Here is a 24,587-nt window from a genome sequence, read left to right on the forward strand (position 1 = left end):
ACAGTCCCCTTACATTTGGAATCTGAAATCTGGTCTCCGGGCTCATTGCGGGTGAATCCACTGGCTTTAGAGATGAGCTGGCTCCAGACAGTAACAGCAGCACCGGCATTCCGCTTTCACACAGCCGACTGTAACGTCCTTGGGGTTACTCCCCATCACACTACCCCGAGTGAGAGGTGAATTGGCCCCACTGAGTGGCAAGCAGAGCTGTGTGAGGGGCTGCCCATGGCTGGGATGGCAGGGGTCTACAGGTCAGGACTGAGGGGCACTGGCAGAGCAGTGTATGGATTATTGAGAGCTTTAGCCATTGCTATTAGCTCTTTTCCATCACTAAGACACATAACAGCAGCGCCAAGACCCCCTAGAGCTGCCGGCTCGGTCACCCCTCTCTGTCCCTCTCCCCACAGGCCCCGGCACGGCCATCCCCATGGGCCGGGAGTTCATCACGGCCTTCCTGCAGAATTACCAGATTGGCTACTCCCAGGCTGACTTCCAGCTCTTCATCTCCGGCTACTCGCCCTCCACCACGGTCACCGTCGAGATGCGTAAGTCTCAGTTCCACCACACCTTCCAGCTTGGCCAGGGCCAGACGGTCTCCGTGAAGATCCCGGCCAATGCTGAGATGTCTGGCACCACCAAGTTCTGCGGCACTGTCCTGGTGCAGGCGGACAAGGATGTCTCAGTGATGTCGCTCAATGCCAAGAAGCTGACGGCCGACACCGGCATGGTGTACCCGGTCCAGAGCCTGGGCGTAGAGTACTATGTCCTCACGCCAGCTGGAGATGTCTCCGGGACCTACAAAGAGTTCTCCATCATGGCATGGCGGGAGCCCACCACTGTGGAAATTCACCTGAAGGGCAGTGTGAGGTTCCAAGAGCGGGTCTACCCGGCCGGCAGCAAGATCACTGTCTCCCTTGAGCCCTACGAGGCTGTCCAATTCCAGAGCAACCAGGACCTTTCTGGCACCCGGGTGGTGTCCCTGAAGCCGGTGGCAGTGCAGAGCGGGCACAGCTGTGCCCAGAAGAACACCAAGTGCAACCACGTGGCCGAGCAGCTGTTGCCCGTCTCCGGGTGGGGCACGGCTTTCTTTGTGCCACCGATGCCCTTCCAGGCCGGCTACGACCTGGTGTACATCGTCGCCTCCCAAGTCACATGGCTCACCTACCTCTCTGGCGGGGCCCGGAGGAGCCAGGGTCTGGTGTCTGGGCAGGTCCTGCAGTTGGAGGTGAGTCTGGCCAAATCACTGTACATCTCCGCCAGTGCCGGCATTCAAGTCTTCTTCTTCTGTACCGGCGGGACCCAGGGCACCATGCGCTACGACCCCTTCTTGGTCAGCATCCCGGACGTCTCCAGCTACTGCACCTCCTACTCCATTACTGGCCAGCAGGGGTTCACAAACTATGCCATTGTTGTGGCCAAGACCGCATCGGCTGCCGGCATCACCATGGATCGGCGACTCCCGAGCAGGGTGCTCTGGAAACCGATCCCCGGCACGGAGTATTCCTGGGGAGTGTTCAACCTGGGCATCAGGGCCAGTGCCCACTCAGTGGAGAATCCCAGTGCTGCCTTTGGGCTGCTGAGCGTTGGCATCGCTCAGCAGAACGGCTACGGCATGGCCACCCTTTGCCAGAGTGGTGAGTGGGGGGTATCTGAGGGAAAGGGGGGCTATGGGATGTATCTGGGTGCTTGTCCTGTTGTAATTGTGAAATCTTAGGGTGCTGAGCAGTGTGAATAGCCCCTACGGGGGACCCTATGCATGGATGAGGGTGGGGATGTCTCTATGGCAGGGGTGTTGCACAGGAAGCCTGGTATGATCCTGCTGTGGTCACCCCAATAGCATTCACAGCAAAATCCATCCATCCATCCATCCATCCATCCATCCATCCATCCATCCATCCATCTCTAATCAATCCCACCAACCATTCTTCCCTTCCATCCATCCCTCCATACTTCACCATGTTATAATGCTCTAAGCCACCAGGTCAACCCACTGGACCCCATGGGTCGACCTCGTGGCCAGTTTGTTTCCTGTTATAATGTCCTGTCTATCTCTCTGCTTGCCCTTTCCTTCCCATCCTGTCCTCAGCATCCCCGGTGCCTTCCTGCAGTTCCATGCAGTGCCAGAAGAAGGAGACCTGCCAGATGACCAGTGGCAGACCCGTGTGCATGGCCACCTCCGTGGCAACTTGCTGGGCGCTGGGTGATCCCCACTACCGTACCTTCGATGGCCGCAACTACGACTTCATGGGCACCTGCACCTACACCCTGGCCAAGACCTTCAGCTCAGATTCAGCTCTCCCAGCTTTCCACGTCACGGCTAAGAACGAGAACCGGGGCAACCAGAGAGTTGCCTACGTGGGCTTTGTGACCGTGCAGGTCTACGGCTACACCGTCTCCGTGGTCAGAAATGAATACGGGCTTGTGAGGGTAAGAGTGTGCCCATCCCCTTTCTAATCTATCCATCATACTTTTCTTTGCTTTTCCTTCTTCATTTCTTTATTTTTCTTCCTTCATTTCTCTTTCTCTCTTCTTTTCTTTCTTCATTTTTCTCTTTTCTTTTTCTTCCTTCATTAGTCCTTCTTTTCTTTGCTTTTCTCCTTTCATTTTTTCTTCTTTCTTCCTTCATATTTGATTTTCTTTTCTTTTCTTTTCTTTTCTAAAATAAAAAAATCATTTCTGGTCAAAACAAAAATAAATTAGAAATTTTTGGCAAATTGAAAAGATGACTTTTTTGTTTTGGGTTAAACAAAAGTTTCATTTTGATTTCAACATATTAAATTTTAAAAAATTAAAGGAACTTTCAAATTGAGAAGTTTTCTTGAATTGAAAGATCGAAACATTTTAATTTTTTCCAGAATTTTTTTTTGAGGATTTTTCTTTTTCACTGAATTGTTTTGGTGTCATCAAATCTGCTTTTTTTTGTCTGAAAAACTATTTGAGTTGAAAATTTCCTCCGGCTCTATTGCCAAGCAGGGCTGGGGGTCCGCCTATCAGGGTCCCACCTCTAGTGGCAGCAGATGTTTCAGGGGAAGGTGAAGGGAACCTGTGGGAGGTGGTGGCAGAGTTACCTGGCCTGGGAAATCTCTCTTGTAAACACCAGGTGGCTCAAGGTGAAGTGGGTTCTCTTGACTTAGCCTGGGTGGGCTTTGGACTTGCCTGGTTTTTAAGGGAGAGGTTGTTGGGAATAGGACATGGGCTGAAAGTGTCGCGTGAAACAATGACCACTGCTTGTGGTTGCCCTCCCAGGTGAATGCCCAGCACTCCCGCCTCCCCATCTCCCTGATGGAGGGGAAACTGAAGCTTTATCAGAGCGGGGGCTCTGTTGTCATCGAGACTGACTTCTCCCTGAGGGTCTCCTATGACTGGGGCAGCTCTCTGGTAGTGAAGATCTCCAGCAGCTTCTGGGAGAGTGTGCAAGGCCTGTGCGGCAACGGGGATGCTATTTACAACGGGGTTGCCATTTACAACGGGGATGCTAGGGACGACTTTGCCACCCCCACGGGGGTGCTGGCTGCCAGCCCCGTGGAGTTCGGGAAGAGCTGGAAGGTGGAGGATGGGGACAGGTTCTGCTGGGACGACTGCCACGGGGAGTGCAAGAACTGCTCCCCAGAGCTGGTTGGCAGGTACAAAGCTGAGCCCTTCTGTGGCTGGATCACCAAAGAGGCGGAGGGCCCCTTCAGCCTCTGCCACTCCATGATCGATCCCAAAATCTACCTGGACAACTGTGTCTATGACCTGTGTATGAATGACGGCCTCAAGGAGATGCTGTGCCAGGCGCTGACGAGCTACGCCGACGCTTGCCGGAGAGAGGGGGTGGCCATCTCCGAGTGGCGAAGTCTCGCAGGCTGCAGTGAGTGGGGTTAACCCCTGGTTTGATCATGGCAGCTGGTGCCAAAGAAATTCAGAGCACTGGCTGGCTCAGGGGTGGGGCATGGAGTCTTTCCCCTCTGGGGGGCACTGGCTCCCATCCGGCCCCGGGGTTGGGGACTGGCTGGCTCCGGGGGGGCTTGGAATGGGGCATGGGGTCTTTTCCCTCCAGGGGGTGTCATTGGGGGACGTGCTGTTTTAGGGAGGTGGGAACATGCTGGCCCATTTCTCGTGAGGAATTCTGGAAGATCCTTGTTACACATTGCCTGTAACGAGGGGCTGGAGAGAACGGATCCGTTTACTAGCGCACCTGGTCTGGGGAGGAGACCTGGAACCCACATCTGTTGCCTCTCAGAGCTGCAACAGTGGTTCTCAACCTATTTACCATTGTGGGCCTCATACCAATGTGTTATGTGGGCTGCATCCAATACGACCTGTATGGCCATGAGGATGTCACATGGGCCGCAGCTGTGTGCTGATTGGCTGCAGATTGAGAACCACTGCACGCGATAGTATCAGGAAGTTGCCCTTAATAAATAAGGCAACCACTCCCCCCCACCTCCTCCCCATTGTTCCAGTGAGACTGAAACCAGGCTGTACTTAAGGGGCTCTGCTTCCAGGCAACGGGGGGTGGGGGGATAGGCTTGGAAGATGGTTAATTTGGGGGGGCAGAGGAGGCAGCAGGGAGGAGACTAGGGAGCAGGCGAATATGGGAGGCAGGAGGGAGAGGGAAAGGGTCTGGGGGACAGAGGAATGTTGGGGGAGCAGTATGGGGGGCAAGGAGAGTTTGGGGGGGCAGAGGGGAGAATTGTGAGAGAGCAGATGAGTGATAAGCTGGATGTTTGGGGTCCAGAAGGGGCTGAGGTTGGGGGGCAGGGAGGAAAAGATGGGGTAGAAAGGGGGGCAGCAGGGACACACACACAGAGCAGTGCCCATCCCCTCCAGCAGGGGGCAGCATACACACACACACACACACACACACACACACAGAAGGACCCATCCCCTCCAACAGAGGACAGTGTTCACACACACTCAGAGGAGGGCCCATCCTCTCCAACAGAGGACAGTGTTCACTCACACACACACTCTCTCACTCTCTCTCTCTCTCTCAACCTGAGACTATCTTGCAATGCACCCTCCCCCTGTTCCCTCAGGACAGGGCTGTTTTCTGTGGACTCTGGCCTCTGCCGTGTTGCAGATGACTCCTAACAACAGTTGTTGGTGTTGGTGGGGAGCTGCAGGTTACAGAAGCTGGAAACGACCAACACCCACTTGGCACAGGATATTTATTTAATTTAACCTACAAAAGTTTCATGAGTTTTGACGAATCTCCCCATTTTTCGGTGGGCTGGCTGTGGGATTATTTTAAGTGTCGTGCTTGGCGAGAGCGCAGGCCTCTGGTGCTTGAGCTTAAGGAGAGCTCCCTCAGTGGGCAGCAGTAGTAGAGCTCTTATCCCGTCTCTGAGGCTGATGCAAGAAGCTGGTGGTTCAAGCTGCAGCATGTGCTGAATGCAGCGATATTCCCAGTGACCCATGTCCCATCCCTTTGACAGCTCTGCCCTGCCCGGAGAACAGCCAGTACCAGCTCTGCAGCTCCACGTGTCCTGCCACCTGCAATGACCGAGCAGCCCCTAACAACTGCTCCTTGCCCTGCGTGGAGACCTGCCAGTGCAATGAGGGCTTCGTGCTGGATGCTGGGAAATGCATCTCCAAGGCTGGCTGTGGGTGCGAATTTGAGGGACTCCTCTATGCCCCTGGAGAGCAATTCTGGGGGAATGGCGCCTGCACGAGACGCTGTGTCTGCAACCCGCAAACCAGGCAGGTGAGCTGCCAGGTCGCAGGGTGCAGGGCTGGGGAGCAGTGCCAGGTGGAGAAAGGCATCCAGAACTGCTACCCCACCAACTATGCCAGCTGCATGACCAGCGGGGGCTCCCACTACCACAGCTTTGACGGGCAGAGGTTCGACTTCCAGGGCACCTGCCAGTATCAGCTCTCTGGGCTGAGCAAGAAGAGCCAGGAGCTGGTGGATTTCCGGGTCCTGGTGCAGAACGCCCGCCGGGGCGGTCAATCGGTGTCCTTCAGGAAAGTAGTGCAGGTCCACGTATATGGAGTGGAGACCACCGTCAGCTGGGCCTATCGGGGCAAGATCATGGTGAGTGAGCCTAGACTGGGGAGACGCCAACCGGTCAAGGGCAAGGACCGTCTTCCTAGCTGGTCTGATTCTACGTCAGCCTGAGTTTCCTCACTTCCTGTCCTAAACTCTGCATCCAGCAGTAGCCTCCCCGCAGGGCCTATCAGAGAAGTCCAAAGCACAGACATTGATACAACCCCTTCTTGAGGCTGGGAAGTGCCCATTTCACAGCTGGGGAAACTGAGGCATTGACAGATTAAGGAATTGTCACACAATCACCCAGCAAGTCTGGACTAGAACCTATCATTACCCCGCAGGTGTAACCAGTAGACCCCACTCACCTCAGAGATGGGAACAGAACCCAGGAGTCCTGGCTCCCAGCCCCCCTCCCCCCCGCTCTAACCCACTAGACTCCGCTCCCCTCCCAGAGTCAGGGAGAGAACCCAGGAGTCTTGGCTCCCAGCTTCCCCTGCTCTAACCCACTTGACCCCACTCCTCTCCCAGAGCTGGGGAGAGAACCCAGAGCTCCCAATACTGTGCCTTAACCTTGAGACCATCTGTTCTCCTCAGTAACTTGTGTTCTGTGAATCAGCTTCCCTACCCCAGATGTAGCTGCATCTCAGAGCTGGGCAAGCCATCCCTATGTGGCATTATGTGTGCCTGTTCCCCAGCTGCCCACACCTTAGACACAGCACTGCGGCTCAGTGATCGCTGCACAGTCTTGTATCAAGGTGTCTGTCTCAATCCCTAGGTGAATGGTATTTTGACCAACCTGCCATACCAAGTGGGCACAGGGAAGATCTCCATGTACCAGAGAGGCTGGGATGCCGTGATCCAGACAGATTTTGGCCTCACTGTCACCTTCGACTGGCACAGCCGGGTCACCGTCACCATGCCCAGCACCTATGCCAGCACCCTGGGTGGTCTGTGCGGCAACTTCAATGGGGACAGGAGTGACAAGCCAGCTGGGAAGGCCGGTGCGGGTGCCGGGCGCAGCTGGAGGGTGGCCGAGCCCCTGGGCTGCGGCGAAGTCGATGTGGGGGCCTGCCCCGACCTGGAAGCCCTCGCCCATCGCCAGCGGGGCATCAACACCGAGTGCGGGATCATCCTGGAGAACACCGGCCCCTTCAGGGAGTGCCACAGCAGAATTGATCCCGAGGGCTTCTTCCTCGACTGCGTGTCCGACTACTGCGTGTCCAAGGGGCAGATGGCTGTGCTAGGGCAGGTGGTTGCCGGCTATGCCTCAGCCTGCCAGGCCGCTGGGGTAATTGTACATCCCTGGAGATACCACGTCTTCTGGAGTGAGTGTGCGCCCGTCACATGGCGCTGTCCGCTGGGCAGGGTTCCTGGGCTGGGCTACCACACAGGGCAGGCTGGGTGGTGTGAGGCGCCCTCCTGGTCTCCGATCCATGACCCTATGGATTGCTTTATCCCTAATGAGGGAGAATAGTTACAAACCTGGATAATCCAACCAGGTCCCAGCTGGGGTCTATCGGCTGTAGCTCCATTGAAGTTAATGTGGCTAGATCCCAGCTCGGGTCAATCAGCCATAGCCCCATTGGAGTCAATGGGGCCACATTTCCCAGCTGGTGAGAATCTGCACGATTGTATTCAAACCAATTGTGTTACACTGACAAACAGCAAGTGAGGGTTTGCTCTGTTTTTATCCCCTGAGCTGGCTGAGAGAATGGGCTTTTCCCCTCTAGGGGGCACTGTCTCCAATCCTGCCCCAGGGTGGGGGGCTGGTTGGCTCAGGGGCGCAGGGAATGGGGCACTGGGCCTTTCTCCTCCAGGAGGTGCTGGCTCCCATCCAGCCCCCGGGCGGGGACTGGCTGGCTCGGGCTCGGGTGGGGTGGGGGTGAGGAATGGGGCCTTTCCCCTCCAGGGGGCGCCAGCTCCGATCCTGCCCCAGGTTGTGGGGCTGGCTGGCTCAGGGGGGCAGGGAATGGGGCAAGGGCCTTTCCCCTCCAGGGAGCGCCAGCTGTGATCAGAAACTGCTGCTCTGACACCTCATTCTGTTCCCGTCGCAGAGCCAGCCTGTCCCCTGAACAGCCACTATGAGGTTTGCGCCCGGGGCTGCCAGCCGACCTGCAGCAGCCTCTATGCCCCAGTTCAGTGCTCGGCCCAGTGCTAGGAGGGCTGCGTCTGTGATGAGGGCTTTGTGCTGAGCGGTGACCGCTGTGTGCCCATGTCCCAGTGTGGCTGCGTCCACCAGGGCTTTTACTACCAGGCCGGGGAGACCTTCCATCCGACATGCCAGGAGCAGTGCGTCTGCCAGGCCGGCGGGGACGTGGCCTGCAAGGGCTTGTCCTGTGGCCCCAAGGAGGAGTGTAAGGTGGCGGGCAGCGTCCAGAGATGCCACCCTGTGGGATCCGCCACCTGCACCGTCTCTGGAAGCTCCCACTACATCACCTTCGACGGTGCTGCTGCCAACTTCCAGGGCACCTGCACCTATGCCCTGGCCACGACCTGCATTGACACCCAGAAGCTGATGCCCTTCACCATCCACCTGGAGAACAAGCCGTGGGGCACTAAGCAGGTCTCCGTGGCCAAGCTGGTGTCCATCCACCTCTATGGGACCACCCTTTCCCTGCTGCAGGGCATGAGGGGGTTGATCAGGGTAAGTCCTGCTCATGGGATGGGCCAAAGAGGAGCGGACTCTGTAGTGGGGTGGGCAGAACAGTAGGGCCAGTCCTGACATCTCAGAGACAGCAGAGTGCCTGTTGGCTAAGAGGGGTGCCCCCAGCTGAGCTCTGTCCCCCCATCTGCCTCTGGGACCGGCCCTTCCAGGGCCGTAGCATCAGATGCCCCCTACACAGGGTCAGAGACCTGGGGGGGAGGGGAAGAGTGACTCTGGAGTCATCCGTCTGAAATCTGTGAGCTGGCTCTGGATTTATCCTGGAGGAGCTGCAATCAGAATCCAGCCCTGACCCTACTGCAGTCAGGGGTGACTCTGGATTTACACTGAATCTGGCCCTGGCTCTTTTGGGATTTACGTGCGTAGAACAGAGTGGAATTCAGCTTGCGTGCTTTCCTGTTGCATCTCTCCCTGGCCCCAGTGTCCGCTCTCCCTGCTCACACGGGATGCTCTGTCTCTCCCAGCTGGACGGGGTGTCCCACAATCTGCCTGTGGTTGTGGCCGATGGACGGCTTTGGGCGTATCAGCATGGTGGGAACGTGCTGGTGCAAACCGACTTCGGCCTCACCGTGAGCTACAACCTCCTGTACAACGTGAGAGTCACCGTCCCGGGGAACTACCAGGGCCAGACATGCGGCCTGTGTGGGAACTACAACGGGCGTCAGGACGACGAGTTCCTGCTCCCCGATGGCAGGGCGGCCCCTGATGTGGCAGCGTTTGCCTCCGCCTGGAAAATCCCAGTCCCAGGGGTGGCCTGTGCAGATGGATGCGCCGGGAACAGCTGCCTGGTTTGTGAAGAGACCAAAAAGGACATCTTCAAACAGCGCCACTACTGCGGGCTGCTCACAGCCTCCGACGGCCCCTTCGCCGCCTGCCACGGCACGGTCAGCCCCAGCATGTATTTCAACAACTGCCTGTATGATGTGTGCTTGGGCAACGGGGACTCCCAGGTCCTGTGCCAGAGCATCCAGAGCTATGTGACGGCCTGCCAGGAGGCCGGGGCCCCCATCCAGCCCTGGAGGAGCGCCTCCTTCTGCCGTAAGTGCCGCGATGCTGATGGGGTGTGGGGAGCTGTCCCGCTCACCCTCCTTGATCTGGGGGGGCATCAGGTCTGGGCATCTCATACCAGACCCTTAGCTTATCTGTTTCTTCTCATCCAGTCTTTCCTCATCCTCCCAGTCTGGCTCCCTTTCCATCCATGCTGGTGCACAGAATAATCTGAGCCACATGTTCCTTAGTCCTAAAGTCCTGCACAGAGGGACACAGACCGTGGGTCAGATTCGCAGGCTGGGTGGGAGGGGCTGTACCCTGGAAAGCAGCGACTCTGGAAAGGACCCAGGTGTCCTGATGGAGCCAGCTGCCCATGAGCATGAGATGCTGTGGCCAAGAGGGTGAGCGTGACCCTGGGCTGGAGAAGCAGGAGATAGTGAGGAGAAGCCAGAAGGTGGGGTCCTCTTGAGATACGGCATTGGGGAGACCACGACTGGAGACTGTGCCCAGCTCTGGGGGGCTGCACGTCAGACAGGACATCGGAAAAGGGGGCGGGGTCAGAGCTACGGGAATGATCTGAGGGCTGAAAAACCTGCCTGAGAGCCAGGGACTGAAGGAGCTTGATCTAGTGTGTTTAACCCAGAGAAGGCTCAGAGGCTAGTCCTTGTCTATCAGCACCTCCCTGGAGAGGAGATTTCAGGGAGCAGAGGGCTTGTTAACCCAATAGACAGAGGCAGAGCGAGAGCTGACAGTTGGTGGGCTGGGGGATGGAGCCAGAGAAATCGAGACTGGGAATAAAGGGCAGATTTTCCCTAGGGTGGGGAACTAACCCTGGGAACAACTGCTACAGCTACAGGGCAGTTTCCTGCCCTCTGAGTCTTTCTAGGGAGATCTCTCTCTCAAAGCTGCGCTCTAGCTCGACCATCAGATCTGGGCTGGGGCAGACTGGTTGCTCATGATGGTTCCTACAAATCTATGACTCTGTGAACCAATAATTTCTCTCTTTATTTTAGCTCTGAGCTGCCCAGCCAACAGCCACTATGAGGTGTGTGCTGACCTCTGCACCGCGACCTGCGCCTGGATCACCGACTCCACCCCATGCCCGGAGACCTGTGCCGAAGGCTGCCAATGTGACGATGGCTTCTTCTTTGATGGCCAGGGCTGCGTGACTGTGGAGAGTTGTGGCTGCTTCGAACAGGGGAGATACCTCAAGGTACTGCCGCCTGCTGGTAGATGAGGGTCTGATCCTATTATCCCTAACTGGGAACCTAAGACGAGCTCCTCAGTTGGAGCGAAGCAGATCTACAGCCTAGGGGCGCGTATTCTGGATCAAAACATTGGTCCCCTGGGCTTGGCATCCAACCCATTGGCCATGCTTAATTCCCGATCTCCAGAGACAGGCAAACAACCCTAATGTGCTGCTTGTCACTACATTCTGTAGTCAACTCCTTGACCACACTTTGATGTGTTGTGAAAGATACCCAAGAGATCAATTAACCAACATCAGTTAGCTTAGAATCATAGAATCATAGAATAACAGGGTTGGAAGGGACCTCAAGAGGTCATCTAGTTCAACCCCCTGCTCAAAGCAGGACCAATCCCCAATTAAATCATCCCAGCCAGGGCTTTGTCAAGCCTGACCTTAAAAACTTCTAAGGAAGGAGATTCCACCACCTCCCTAGGTAACGCATTCCAGTGTTTCACCACCCTCCTAGTGAAAAAGTTTTTCCTAATATCCAACCTAAACCTCCCCCACTGCAACTTGAGACCATTACTCCTTGTCCTGTCATCTTCTACCACTGAGAATAGTCTAGAACCATCCTCTTTGGAACCACCTCTCAGGTAGTTGAAAGCAGTTATCAAATCCCCCCTCATTCTTCTCTTCTGCAGACTAAACAATCCCAGTTCCCTCAGCCTCTCCTCATAAGTCATGTGTTCCAGACCCCTAATCATTTTTGTTGCCCTTCGCTGGACTCTCTCCAATTTATCCACATCCTTCTTGTAGTGTGGGGCCCAAAACTGGACACGGTACTCCAGATGAGGCCTCACCAGTGTTGAATAGAGGGGAACGATCACGTTCCTCGATCTGCTGGCAATGCCCCTACTTATACGTCCCAAAATGCCATTGGCCTTGGCAACAAGGGCACACTGCTGACTCATATCCAGCTTCTCATCCACTGTCACCCCTAGGTCCTTTTCCGCAGAACTGCTGCCGAGCCATTCGGTCTGTTTCTTGGTAACAGTTAATAGAGTAGAGCCTGTGTCTGTCCCAGGATATTAGAGAGGGGATGAGTCTGTAGAGTTTCTCTTGGAGTTGCTTGGGGAAGGATTTGATAATGTCCTTCAATTCCTGGGTAAATTGTGGTGTGAGGTCTTCTTGGAATCCTTTATAGGAGTGTCGTCACCCCCTTGTCTCTCTACAGCTCAGCTTGGCAGAATTCAGTTTTTATGGTTTTATCATTTCAACCAATAATACTGATGTTTAAGCATTTTTTGTTTTTATCGATTTAAATTTTCACAATGTGCAGAATTGTGGGTTTTAAGCATATATTTTATTTTGGCTAATTTACAAGATTCAAAAAGTTACAACTTTATAACCATTAAAACACAAATTGTCAGCCGCACATCAAAACCCACAACGTGAACAGCCTGAAATCAAACTCTGATCAGCATTGCAGCATTCTTCTTACCTTGCCTACCTGTGAATTTCGACGATTATGGATGAAAATATTTTTGTCCTTGGTTTGTGTGTACAGTGAAATCAGTGTTTGCCGGTACAAATCTAATCCTCCCAAGCCTAAAAAATAGTACAGGAAAAAAGAGTTCAATACAATAGGAACTTCTGGGAAGCTGTCACATGCTGCGTTGTTGAATTCCCCCTAGAAAGAAGGTGTGTCTCCAAAAAGTTACCGCTCCTTTTTTACACCCATCCTGTTTACAGATAAAAAGCTACTGTAGCCATCATCCAGAGGCTAGATTTAACCAATCATCTTTGTATCTTGCTTTTCGGGTACTGTGGTGTACCTCTTATCCTTGTGTTTTGACACATGGGTGTGAAGACATCTCCTTGGCTTGTACCAGGGTAACACCCCTATCTTAATCCTGACAGTTTTTCTATCAGTTTCAGCCAAAGTTAATGTAGGGCATTATGGGATACTTAGCACAAGTAAACCAGTTTACAGGAAGATGTAGGCCAGTTCAGGCCCTGTAACTTCTATAATGTTATAGTGCTTTGTCTGCTTAATGCATAGTCATAGATTAATCGATTTGTATATTCCAAGGCCAGAAGGGACCACTGTGGCCATCTACTCAGACCTCCTGCCTAACAAAGGCCAGAGAGCTGTCCTCAGACCATTCCTAGAGCAGATCTGTTAGGAAAAAACATCCAATTGTGATTTAAAGATTGTCAGTGATGGACCTCACCCCGTGGGAAATAGTTCAAGTGGTTAATTGCTCTCATCATTAAAAATGTACGCCTTCGTTCCCGACGGAATTTGTCTAGCTTCAAGTTCCAGCCATTGGATCATGTTAGATCTTTCTCTGCTAGAGCGAAAAGCCCAATATTAACTAGTTGTTCCCTGGGTGGATGATTATAAACTGGGATCAAGTTACTCCTTAAGCTTCTCTTTGTTAAAGTAAAGAAACTGAGCTCCTTGAGTCTATCACTAGAAGCCATGTTTTCTAATGTTTTCATCATTCTCCTGGCTCCTCTCTGTCCCCGTTCCAATTTATCAACATCCTTCTCGACCTGCAGTCACCAAAACTGGACACAGGATTCCAGTTTCGGTCGCACCAGGGCCAGATACAGAGGACAAAACAATCTCTCTGCTCCTACTTGAGTTGCCTCTGTTTATGCCTCCCAGGATCACATTAGCTCAAACATTTTGGCCATGGCTCATGTTTAGCTGATTATCCATCCTGACCCCCACAGATTAATGTGCGTGGTGGGAATAATACATATCACTAATGTGATTTTTTAATATGCATTAGCCCCGCATATATGGGTCAACACTATGCCACAGGGCTGGAGTCATCTCCCTGATCAGCCTGTTCCCTGAAAGAGATTGGACCCTCCTGTCACTTGCTCTTTCTTCTCGTCGCCAGACAAATTCAAATTGGAAATAAGGCACAGTCGTTTAGCAGCATGGGTGATTAACCAGTGGGACAAATTCCCAAGTGAAGTGCTGGATTCTCCATCCCTTGGTGTCTTCCAACCCCATCTGGCTGCCTTTGTGGAAGATGCTTTAGCCAAACACGAGTGATTGGGCTCAACCCGGGAATAACTGGGGGAAGTTCCCTGGCCTATGTTCTACAGGAGATCAGATGAGATGATCCAGTAGAAATCTAAGCAAGCTCCTGCTGCAGCATCCTCTCTCTAACTTCCTGCAGCAGTGGGTTCCACAGGTTGATGAAGCAGAATGTCCTAAATTCTCTGGCCATCAATTTTAGGGGACAGGTTTATTCTTCAGGTATAAAGGAAGCAATGGATGGTTCCTTCTTAATCACCCAGGCCTCACTTCATGCCCCCCCATCTCTGCTTCTTTCCAGGCTGAATACACCATGAATTGTTCCTTACAATTGGGAAAGAAAAGGGGTAACTTTGGGGAAGGGAGTCGAGTGGGTTAGAGGAGGGGGGGCTGGGAGTCAGGACTCCTGGGTACAATCCCTTGCTCAGGGATGGGAGGGGAGTGGTGTCTCATGGTTAGAGCTGGGGGTGGGGTGGGCTTTGGAGCCAGGACTCCTGGGTTTTATCCCCAGCTCTGGGAGGAGAGCAGGGTCTAGTGGCTAGAGCAGGGGGGCTGACAGCCAGGATTCTATCCTTAGCTTTGGTTTACCTCCAACAGAAGTTCTCACCAGTGAAAGGAAAATTTGATGTTTCTGCTCTGTGACATGGGATTATTTCCCCTTTTCCATCCAGCCCAATGAGACGGTGCTGGTGAACGAGTGTCAGCAAAGATGCAGCTGTAGCCCAGCCCGAGGGGTGAGCTGCGAGTCCCACAGCTGTGCCAGCAATGAAACCTGTGAGACCAAAGATGGTGTCACGGGCTGCATCAACAAAGGTAAAGGACAGTGGCTGATGTAAACATGCCGTGAGGGGTTATCGGAGCCAGAGTATATAGATAACAAGGAGTCTGGTGGCACCTTAAAGACTAACAGATTTATTTGGGCATAAGCTTTCATGGGCTAGAACCCGAGTATATAGATGATTGTCCATGCTACCAGCTAAGAGTGGGGTCTAATGGTTAGAGCGGGGGGCAGGGCTGGGAGTCAGGACTCCTGGGTTCTATCCCAGCTCCAAGTGAGGAGTTGGGTCTAGTGGTTGGGGTGGGGGTCTGGGAGTCAGGACTCCTGGGTTGTATCCCAGCTCTGGGCAGGGAATTGGGCCTAGTGGCTTAGAGCAGGAATGGAGGCTAGGGGCCAGGACTCCTGGGTTCTTTCCCCAGTTCTGCTACTACCTTGCAGTTATTTAAAGTCTAGCCCTGACCTCTGCTTTGTTCTACTGAGCTAAGTTCTGCTGAACATTTTGGCTGGACACCTCCTTACGCTGATGGGGGAGGGCTCTGAGCATACCCCATGGCAGGTCCCCAACCAGCTCTCATCCCTCCGTCCTGCCCCGGCTGGGCTCTCTCCCTTCAGACCCATGCAAATCCCTGAGATGCCGGACCAAGGAGACATGTAAGGTCGAGAACGGCCGTGCAACGTGTGTCCCTGACTACAAGAAGACCTGCTGGGGCTGGGGGGACCCGCACTATCACACCTTCGATGGGCTGGACTTTGACTTCCAGGGCACCTGCACCTACACCCTGGCCAAGTACTGCGGGACTGACCCCACCCTGGAGCCCTTCACCATTGATGAGAAGAACGACAACCGGGGGGGTAACCAGGTTGTCTCCTATGTGCGCCTGACCAACATCTACGTCTATGGGTACAACATCTCCATCCACAAGAAAGAGGTCGGCAAAGTCCGGGTGAGTCTCCCGGGTCAGGTCGGGCTTCCAGCCAGCTCAAGGGCAACACACCACGCTTCACACCAACACAACACAGCATAGCACAACTGCAACACACAAAACCTCATGGCAACACAACACAGCTTTGCACAGCGCAACTGTGGCATGAGACAGCACACATAGCATCATGCCACCACAACACGCTTCACAGCAACACAACATATTCTTATACACCTGTACCCCCAACACAACACACAGTGCTGCCACTGTATTGTGTATAGTATCTTCCATAGCACCTGCAACACAATATACTGTAACACAGAACACTGACACAATATTCTATATAGCGTTTTCTGTAGCACTGGTACCCCCAATACACCACAACACCCAATGCTGCCATAGTATTGTATATAGTATCTTCCAATACACCGGTACCCCCAACACAACATAACACAGTACCACAACATTGCCGCTGTATTGTGTATAGCATCTTCCATAGCACCTGTACCTGCAACACAATACACCACCACTGTATTGTGTAGCATCTTCTGTAGCATCTGTACTCCCAACACAACACACAATGCTGCCACTGTGTGGTATATAGCATCTTCCAATACACCTGTACTTCCAGAACAACACGATTACTATATTGCTTATAGTATCCTCCATAGCACCCGTAACCCCAGCACACAAGGCTGCCACTGTATTTTGTATGGCATAGAATCATAGAAGATCAGGGTTGAAAGAGACCTCGGGAGGTCATCTAGTTCAACCCCCTGCTCAATGCAGGACCAATCCCCAACTAAATCATCCCAGCCAGGGCTTTGTCAAGCCGGGCCTTAAAAACCTCTAAGGATGGAGATTCCATCACCTCCCTAGGTAACCTATTCCAGAGCTTCACCACCCCCCTAGTGAAATAGTGTTTCCAAATATCCAACCTAGACCTCCCCCATCTTCCAATACACTGTCACCCGCAACACACAATGCTACCACTCTACTGTGTATTGCATCCTCCGTAGCACTTGTACCCCCAGCACACAAGGCTGCCAATGTATTGTGTATGGCATCTTCCAATACACCAATACTCCTAACAAAACACACCACAACACACAACACTGACCTATATTGTACAGCGCATCTTCCAGAGTACCCGTACCCTAACATGCCCCGCCCTGCCGCTGCGTTGTCATGCACGCCCTTTCCTGTCCCCGGCGTGGATGGCTGTGACCCTAATGCTCCTGCCCTTCCCCTTTGCAGCTGAATGATGTCATCACCAGCCTGCCGCTGACCCTGGCCGATGGCAAGCTGCGGCTTCTTCAGAGCGGCCTGAGCGCCATGCTGCAGACGGCCTTTGGCCTGGAGGTCTCCTTTGACTGGAACTGGCTGGTGGAGGTGACCCTGCCCAGCAGCTACTATGGCGCCACCTGTGGCCTGTGTGGGAATTACAACCAGGACCCAGCGGACGACATGGTGACGCCGGCTGGCGCCCAGCCCAGCTCGGTGGTGGAGTGGGCCGCCAGCTGGAAGGTGAGGGACCGCGACCCATTCTGCTGGCACATATGCCAGGGGAAATGCCCCACCTGCGAGGAGGAGCAGCGGCAGCGTTACCACCGGGACGAGGCCTGCGGGCTGATCGCCAAGGTGGACGGCCCCTTCCGCGAATGCCACCGCAAGCTCAGCCCGGAGAACTTCTTCGACAGCTGCGTCTACGACGTCTGCCTCAACGGGGGCGCCAAGACCATGCTGTGCCAGGCGCTGGGTGCCTACGCCGCCAGCTGCCGCACAGAGGGGGTCGTGGTCCGCGACTGGAGGACGCAATCCGGCTGCAGTGAGTGTGGGGCCAGTGGGGAGAGGGTTAGAGCAGGAGGGCTGGGCGCCAGGACTCCTGTGTTCTATCCCTGGCTCTGGCAGGGGAGTGGGGTCTGGTGGTTAGATCAGGGGGCTGGGAGCCAGGTCTCCTGGGTTCTAAGTCCCAGCTCTGGGAAGGGAGTGGGGTCTAGTGGGTTAGAGCAGGGGGGCTGAGAGCCAGGACTCATAGGTACTATCCTTGGCTCTGGGAGGGAAGTGGGGTTTGGTGGTTAGAGCAGAGGGGGACTCAGAGCCGGGACTCCTGGGTTCTATCCCATCTGTGGGACGGGAGTGGGGTCTAGTGGGTCAGAGCAGGGTGGGCTGGGAGTCGGGATTCCTGGGTTCTATCCTCAGCTCTACATCTCCCATGATGCACCAGTGCTATTGACTCCCATGATGCACCGCTTCCCCTTTCCAAGAGGGTAGAGCATGGTGCATCATGGGTGATGTAGTCCAAACACAGAGTTTGGTTTATACATGAGAATGAGGCGCCTGAACTGGGGCCCCCAGGAGGCACTAGGACAACATTTCTGAATAGAACTTTTTAGATTCCTTTTTGTTTGTTGTCAGCTGAAATTTTCACCCAAAATAGACATTTTCCATGGGGGAAAATCCCTCATTTTTCAGTCAACACTCATGTTTCAGGGTATGACTGACTGCAGAGTCAGGAAAGGATTTTTCTCCAGTCTGCAGCTAGCTGCTGCGGGTGTAACACTTGAGTGTGTAGCATCCTCAGAGAGAAGTGGGATACAGGATTGGCTGGACCACGGTCTTATGCACTGGGACAGGTGTTTTGTCAGTTTTGCTGTTGTTAATTCTCCCCCAAGTCTGATCCCAGCTCTGCCCTGCCCTGCGAACAGCCACTACAAGGCCTGTGGGAACGCCTGCCCGGCCAGCTGCTCTGACCAAACTTCCCCCTCCTCCTGCCGGGAGCCCTGCGTGGAGACCTGCCAGTGTGACAATGGTTACGTCCTCAGCGCCGGCCAGTGCGTCCCCATGGGGAGCTGCGGATGCGACTATAATGGCCGATACTACAAACCCAGCGAGGAGTTCTGGGCCGATGAGAACTGCCGCTTTTGGTGCAGGTGTGACCCCAGCCTGGGCATGGTGGTTTGCCAGGAGACCAGCTGCAAGGCCAGCGAGAGATGCGCCGTGGTCAATGGGATCCGTGGCTGCCATGCAATCAGCTACTCCACCTGCATGGCCTCCGGGGACCATCACTACACCACCTTCACTGGGCGAAGATATGACTTCCAGGGCACATGCATCTACAAGCTGTCTGGGCTCTGCTCCAAGGACCCCACACTAACCCCCTTCAACGTCACAATCCAGAACAACCGTAGCAGCAGGGCCTTGTCCTTTGCTGAGGTGGTGACCGTGGAGGTATACGGCAGAACCATTGCAGTCAGCCAGCAGCACCCTCTCAGGATCCAGGTAAGGACGCAGCCATGGCCCTCTGAAGAGTGGGGCTCTTGGGGCCAGATCCCCAGTGGGTGGGAATGGGCCATCACTGAAGTGGAGTCAATGGGGCCAGATCCCACCTGGTGGAAATCCACAGAGGATGTGGGCTCTGGTGTCTGTGTAAACCAAGGAGCCCACAGTTAAGCAGATAGTTGGTATGTTGGAAAATTTCAGTGCCATGTTGTGTATATGATCCACAGCTACATAATGGGGGTGGGGGTTCAGTAGGGGGCGCTCTCCCTCAATGTCAGTGCTCAGCCCAGCTGCTCAGCGCAGAGCTGCGGTGCAGGAAATGGGGAGGAGATTATTGTTACAAAGGTCAAAGATTCTACTCAGCTGTTCCTTGGTGATTTTCAGGCACAGGTCTTTCTGTAGAAAGAATATGTACCGCTCCTGTTTAATTAACAGGGAAACTGAGGCACACAGCAGGACAAAGACGTGCCCAAAATTACATAGACAGTCAGTGGAAGAGCTGGGAGTAGAACCCAGGAGTTCTGGCTCCCAGCCCTAACCACTAGACACCACTCCCACCCGGAGCCATGGATACATCATGGATTCATAGGACTTGTGCTTTCTCTCTGCTCCGTACGATACCTGTGGGGAAGCCCCTTCAGTGCGATAGCCCTTCTCGGGGGTCAAGCCGTAGCCCCTCCTCCTCCTGAAACCACACCCCTCTGAGCCCTCAACACATCTCTCACTCTGGGCCCCCTCAGGGAGTCCACTTGCTCTGCACCCCTGGGGCCTCCACTCCAGAGGGAGTAATGCCCCCTGTTCTCCAGACCGGAGTGACTCTCAGCCAGCTTAACACAGGAGAGTTTATTGAGCATCTGAACCCAGCAGAGGAAACTCTCTGGGCCTCAGGCCTGGCTTCCCTCAGCACAGCTCATCTAAGTCTCCCCTGCATCCAGGTGAGCTCTGGCTGCTCTCTCTCTCTCTCCAGTCCAGCAGCCCCCTCCTTCCAGCTGAACATCCTGTACCCCTTCCCCAACAGCTCCTCCCCTGTCCTTTTTCCATCCCAGTAAACAGGGTGCTGGGGCCCCTTTCTTCTGTCCTTTATTCCCCTCCAGCTGGAACTGGTTGGTCAGGTCACCGGGGTCCTCTCTTCTCAGCCCATTGTCCTCCCACAGGCCAGAACCAGCTGACTGCCAAGCTGGGGTGGGCCTGTTAGTCAGCAGGTCACCAGTTGTTAGGGTTCCTCATCGCCAGGCCATTGTCCGGGGGTCCCAGCTGCTAGGTGTGGTCACGCTTGGTCCTCTGCAACAACAAACCCTCTCTCACCACCTTGTTAAACAGGCAACACAGGGAAACTGAGGCACACACACACTATTCATGTAAAACACTACAAAAATCCTTAACTTCATCACAAGATAGAACTTTGGAGTCCTGGGTCCCTGTCCCCTGCCCCCTCCTTGCAGTGTTCATTCAAAATTAAGCCCTGGCCATGCCATGTCTGTTCCAGGTTGATGGAGTCTTTGTGGATCTGCCTTACTACCACGAGGAGACGCTCCAGGCCTACATCAGCGGAGCCCAAGTCCTCATCAAGACCGCCTTCGACCTGAGGGTGACCTTTGATGGGAGCAGCCTGGTCCAGGTCACCGTGCCCAACACCTACGCCAATGCCCTCTGCGGTCTATGTGGCAATGACAACCAGAGCCCCGGCCAAGATCTGATCATGAGGGATGGGAGCCGGGCCACCAATGCCGTCCAGTTCGCAGAGAGCTGGAAGGTGGGGGAGGTCCCAGGGTGCTCGGACAGCTGCACCGGGGACTGCCCAGTCTGCAGTGAGGCTCAGAGACAACCCTATAAGGGAGACCAGTACTGCGGGGTCCTCACCACAGGGGATGGGCCATTCAGACAGTGCCACGGAGCCATCGACCCAGCCCCCTTCTTCAATGATTGTCTCTCCGACACCTGCCAGTACAAGGGGCATCACTCGGCTCTGTGCGGCGCGATCGGCGCCTACGTGACGGCCTGCCAGGCTGGGGGCATCCAGATAGGGCCTTGGAGAACAGCCTCATTCTGCAGTGAGTGTCGCCTGTGGGATGCTACTTTAGGGACTGGCGTGTGCGCACCAGCCCCTGCTGCTGGGGACACGGGGAGTGGATGTCAGAATTTCTCACCCACATGCCACGCACATTTGTGGCTTACTGCTATCTAAGGGAGATTGGCGTGAGGCTCACGCAGCTTGGGGAGGGATAGAACCCAGCAATCCTGGCTCCAGCCCCCCCTCCAACCACTAGACACCACTCCCCTCCCAAAGCTGGGGATAGAACCCAGGAGTCCTGACTCCCAGTTTCACACCCACCCCAGTTCTGTCCACTGTGCCTTAATGGGCCTTTTGTCTCACCCCCATCTGCACGTTCCCTCTGATCTTCTCCTGCAGGCCCCACCTGCCCCCGTAACTCCCACTACGAGCTCTGTGGGAGCGGCTGCCCTGCCACCTGCCACGGGCTCTCGGCGCCGGACGGCTGTGACGCTCCCTGTGCCGAAGGGTGTTTCTGCGACGCCGGGTTCCTCCTGAGCGGAGACCGGTGCGTCCCCGTCGCGCAGTGCGGCTGTGTGCACCAGGGCACGTATTACAGGAAGGGAGAGGAGTTCCACGCCAGCACCTCCTGCCGGGAGCGGTGCCGGTGCCAAGACAACGGGGTGGTCGAGTGCCAGGAGGCCTCCTGTGGAGCCAGCGAGCAGTGCAGGGTGGAGAACGGAGTCCTGGGCTGCCACGCCACAGGCTGCGGCAAATGCACCGTGGCCGGCAATTCCCACTACCTGACCTTGGACGGACGGGCCTTCGACTTCCAGGGCTCCTGTGCTTACACCTTAGCCGAGCTCTGCAGCAGCAGTGCCCGGCTGGCGAACTTCTCTGTGGTGGTGGAGAAGGAGAGCCCTGGCGATGGTCGCGTGGCTCGGACAAGGATGCTGGTAGTTTCTGTCCATGGCTACGCCATCACCGTGGAGAGGGGGAGGAAATGGAGTGTTGTGGTAAGGTCCCCGTGTGCTTTGAGCCCCGTTGCTGGCCAACTCCATATTTGCTGGTTATTCCGCAGCCTGATCCGGGTGCCCTGACGTCCAGATGTAGCATGGCTGGAGTGGAGGGGAGGGATGGCCCCCATGGTGAGGGTGCTTGGGAGATTTGGGTGCCAGTCCCTGCTCCATCAGAGGCTGACTGTGTGACCTTGAGCAAGTCCCTGTACATGTAACCTGGGTGTTAGCCCAAACCCTTCCACTGTCCACATGGAAAAACCTCTGACCTGGGGCTTTAAACCCTGGCTAGCTGACCCAGCTCCTAGTGGGTTAGAACTTCAACGTGGGCTGGCAGCTGACGCAGGCTCAGTCATTCGAGTGTGGATGGTCCTCCAGTGCCTTCCCACAATTCCTGCCTAAGGACAGGCAAGTTCTCTCACAGTTGACTGGGAAAGGATCCCAGAGTGTCTCATCACTCAGGCTATGCCCCGAGGCAGAACGGGCGAGCTTGGAGACGGGAATGCGAGGAGGGCTCTGCAGTGGGGAGGCACACACCCAAGCTCGGCTAAGCTCAGACTCGAGTACCAATCACTTGGGTTAGCTGTGCAGTGAAGACAGATTCTTTGTCCATCTATGCCTCAGTTTCCCCAGTTGTACAATGGGGATAATGGCACTGCCCTGCCTCCCAGGCAGATTGTCACAATAAATATGCTAAAGGGCTGCTCAGATACCAAATTAATGCAGACCAGATAAGGACCTAGAATAGAGCCAGGGCACCTGGGCTCTATTCCCAGCTGCTCTGCTGGTTGACCATGGACAGGTCCCTTCCCCTTTATGTGCCTTATTTTCCCCGACTGTATAACAAACTCCCCTGCGGCACCACGGTGCCATTTCAGAAATATTTTGGTGTTTTGCTGAAAAAAGTTGAAATTTTCCTTGGGGCTGGGGTGGGAAAATGCCAATGAAGTGAGCTGTAGCTCATGAAAGCTTCTGCTCAAATAAATTTGTTAGTCTCTAAGGTGCCACAAGTCCTCCTTTTCCATTTTCAGAGTAGTTCTACTAAGTCAGAAATGCCGGTGGTCTCATATGCTGAGTCTAGAAGTAGTCTAGCCCCAAGAGTGGGGCAAAAAATGGTGGTAGTATGGGTTATATCTTCACAAACGTCGGGGCAGCCTCTCCCCAAAATCCACCCAACCTCTCCCAACTGCATTTAAATCAAGATCCTGCATTAAGCTAAGACGAGATAAATAAAGAAATAGACGGCAAAGAGAGAGGCCTTGGCAATTTGTCTAGTCCAGGTATGTGTCCTGGAGGACTAGCTAGAGGAGAGACAGAACTTGGCCTTGCCTAGGAAGAAGAGCCAATATGGGCCCGAGTCCCAGGAAGCCCCAGTAGATCAGCCTATGGAAGTTACATGACAAAACTCAAGTCAGTTTTTCCGGAATCTAATGCAGTGATGGGCAAACGTCCCTTTCCTTGGCACAGGTCAACGGGGAGCTCTACGCTCTGCCGCTGGCCCTAGACAGCGGGAGAATCCGCGTGAACCAGGAGGGGAAGAATGTTGTCGTCCAGACTGATTTTGGCCTCAAATTCCTTTACGATGCTTCGTACTACGCCTTGGTGTCCGTCCCCAGCTCTTACAAGGGACACGTGTGCGGCTTGTGCGGCAACTTCAATGGTGACAAGAACGACAACTTCCTGCTGCCCGGTGGGAAGAGCGCCCAGAACGCGGATGAGTTTGGGGCCTCCTGGAAGGTGCCCGTTGATGGTGCCACGTGCGCCGATGGCTGTGGTGAGAGGTGCCCGGTCTGCGATGCAGCCAAGACAGCGCCGTACCAGGTCGAGAGCTCCTGTGGGCTGATCAGAGCCACCTCAGGTCCCTTCAGAGACTGTCACTCGCTGGTCAGCCCTGCCGAGTACTTCAACCATTGTCTCTATGACATGTGTGCTGCCAATGGGGCGGGAGAGACCCTCTGCCAGAGCCTCCAGGCCTACGTGGCCGCGTGCCAGGCAGCTGGGGCCAAAATCAGAGCCTGGAGAACGGCCTCCTTCTGCTGTAAGTTTATAGAGCAACCTACAGCCCTGGGCTGAGATAACTTCCCAGACCTCATCCCTCCTCTGTCTGCTCCCCCTCCCGCATCATCCCCACTCCCTGGGACCCCAGATCTCTTGATCCCAGCCCTCTCCTCACCCTACCACTGCCCCACCCCCCAAAAAACCTGATCAGTAGCAGCAGCTTGGTCTTTAAAAAACCAAACAAACTAGAAAACATCCAGAAAAATAACTTGACTTGCTCAGACCAAGGAGTCCCTGGTGGAGCTGGGAATTGAACCCAGAACACTGGTGTCTTAAAGGTGCGTCTCCATGGCAACACAAGCAACCAACCAACCCAGCCAAAAAACCAGAGCTTGGTCTGTGAATAGGATTGGGGGGTGGGTCTCAGAGCCCTGATGGGAACATCTGCACTGTTATTGAGCCACGTAGCTATGTTGCTATAGGCATATGGGCATACGCTAAATAAGCTGTAGGTGTGGCTGAAGGCAGTAGCAGAAAAGCCTGCAGGCCCCTGTAACAGTAGCATAGCCAAACTAGCTAAGGTTCAAGGCCTAAAGACTTGATACAAGCAACTAATCAATAGGTGCCATCTTGTGACAGACGGTCACAAGACAAGAGTGCTGTTATAAGCCAAAGTGCCGACAGGTAATCACAGGACACCTGTTTGTACCAGCTTTACCGTGTAGGC

The 24,587-nt window shown here is 54.5% G+C and overlaps 1 protein-coding gene across 1 annotated transcript in view; it reads left to right on the top strand.

Moving 5' to 3' along the window:
* The window catches only part of LOC144279943 (IgGFc-binding protein-like), a 54,270-nt gene that overhangs the window by 25,507 nt on the left and 4,176 nt on the right, over nucleotides 1-24,587 (top strand). Inside the window, 15 exon segments of the mRNA XM_077841647.1 lie at nucleotides 408-1,634; nucleotides 2,087-2,427; nucleotides 3,247-3,850; nucleotides 5,421-6,019; nucleotides 6,750-7,299; nucleotides 8,029-8,618; nucleotides 9,101-9,674; nucleotides 10,640-10,839; nucleotides 14,545-14,686; nucleotides 15,264-15,595; nucleotides 16,832-17,402; nucleotides 18,261-18,856; nucleotides 20,343-20,907; nucleotides 21,267-21,856; nucleotides 23,330-23,900. Of these exon segments, the coding sequence (XP_077697773.1) occupies nucleotides 408-1,634; nucleotides 2,087-2,427; nucleotides 3,247-3,850; nucleotides 5,421-6,019; nucleotides 6,750-7,299; nucleotides 8,029-8,618; nucleotides 9,101-9,674; nucleotides 10,640-10,839; nucleotides 14,545-14,686; nucleotides 15,264-15,595; nucleotides 16,832-17,402; nucleotides 18,261-18,856; nucleotides 20,343-20,907; nucleotides 21,267-21,856; nucleotides 23,330-23,900 (8,052 nt within the window).

Source organism: Eretmochelys imbricata, chromosome 24 (genome assembly GCF_965152235.1).
Source record: "Eretmochelys imbricata isolate rEreImb1 chromosome 24, rEreImb1.hap1, whole genome shotgun sequence".
In the NCBI taxonomy this organism is placed as follows: Eukaryota; Metazoa; Chordata; order Testudines; family Cheloniidae; genus Eretmochelys; species Eretmochelys imbricata.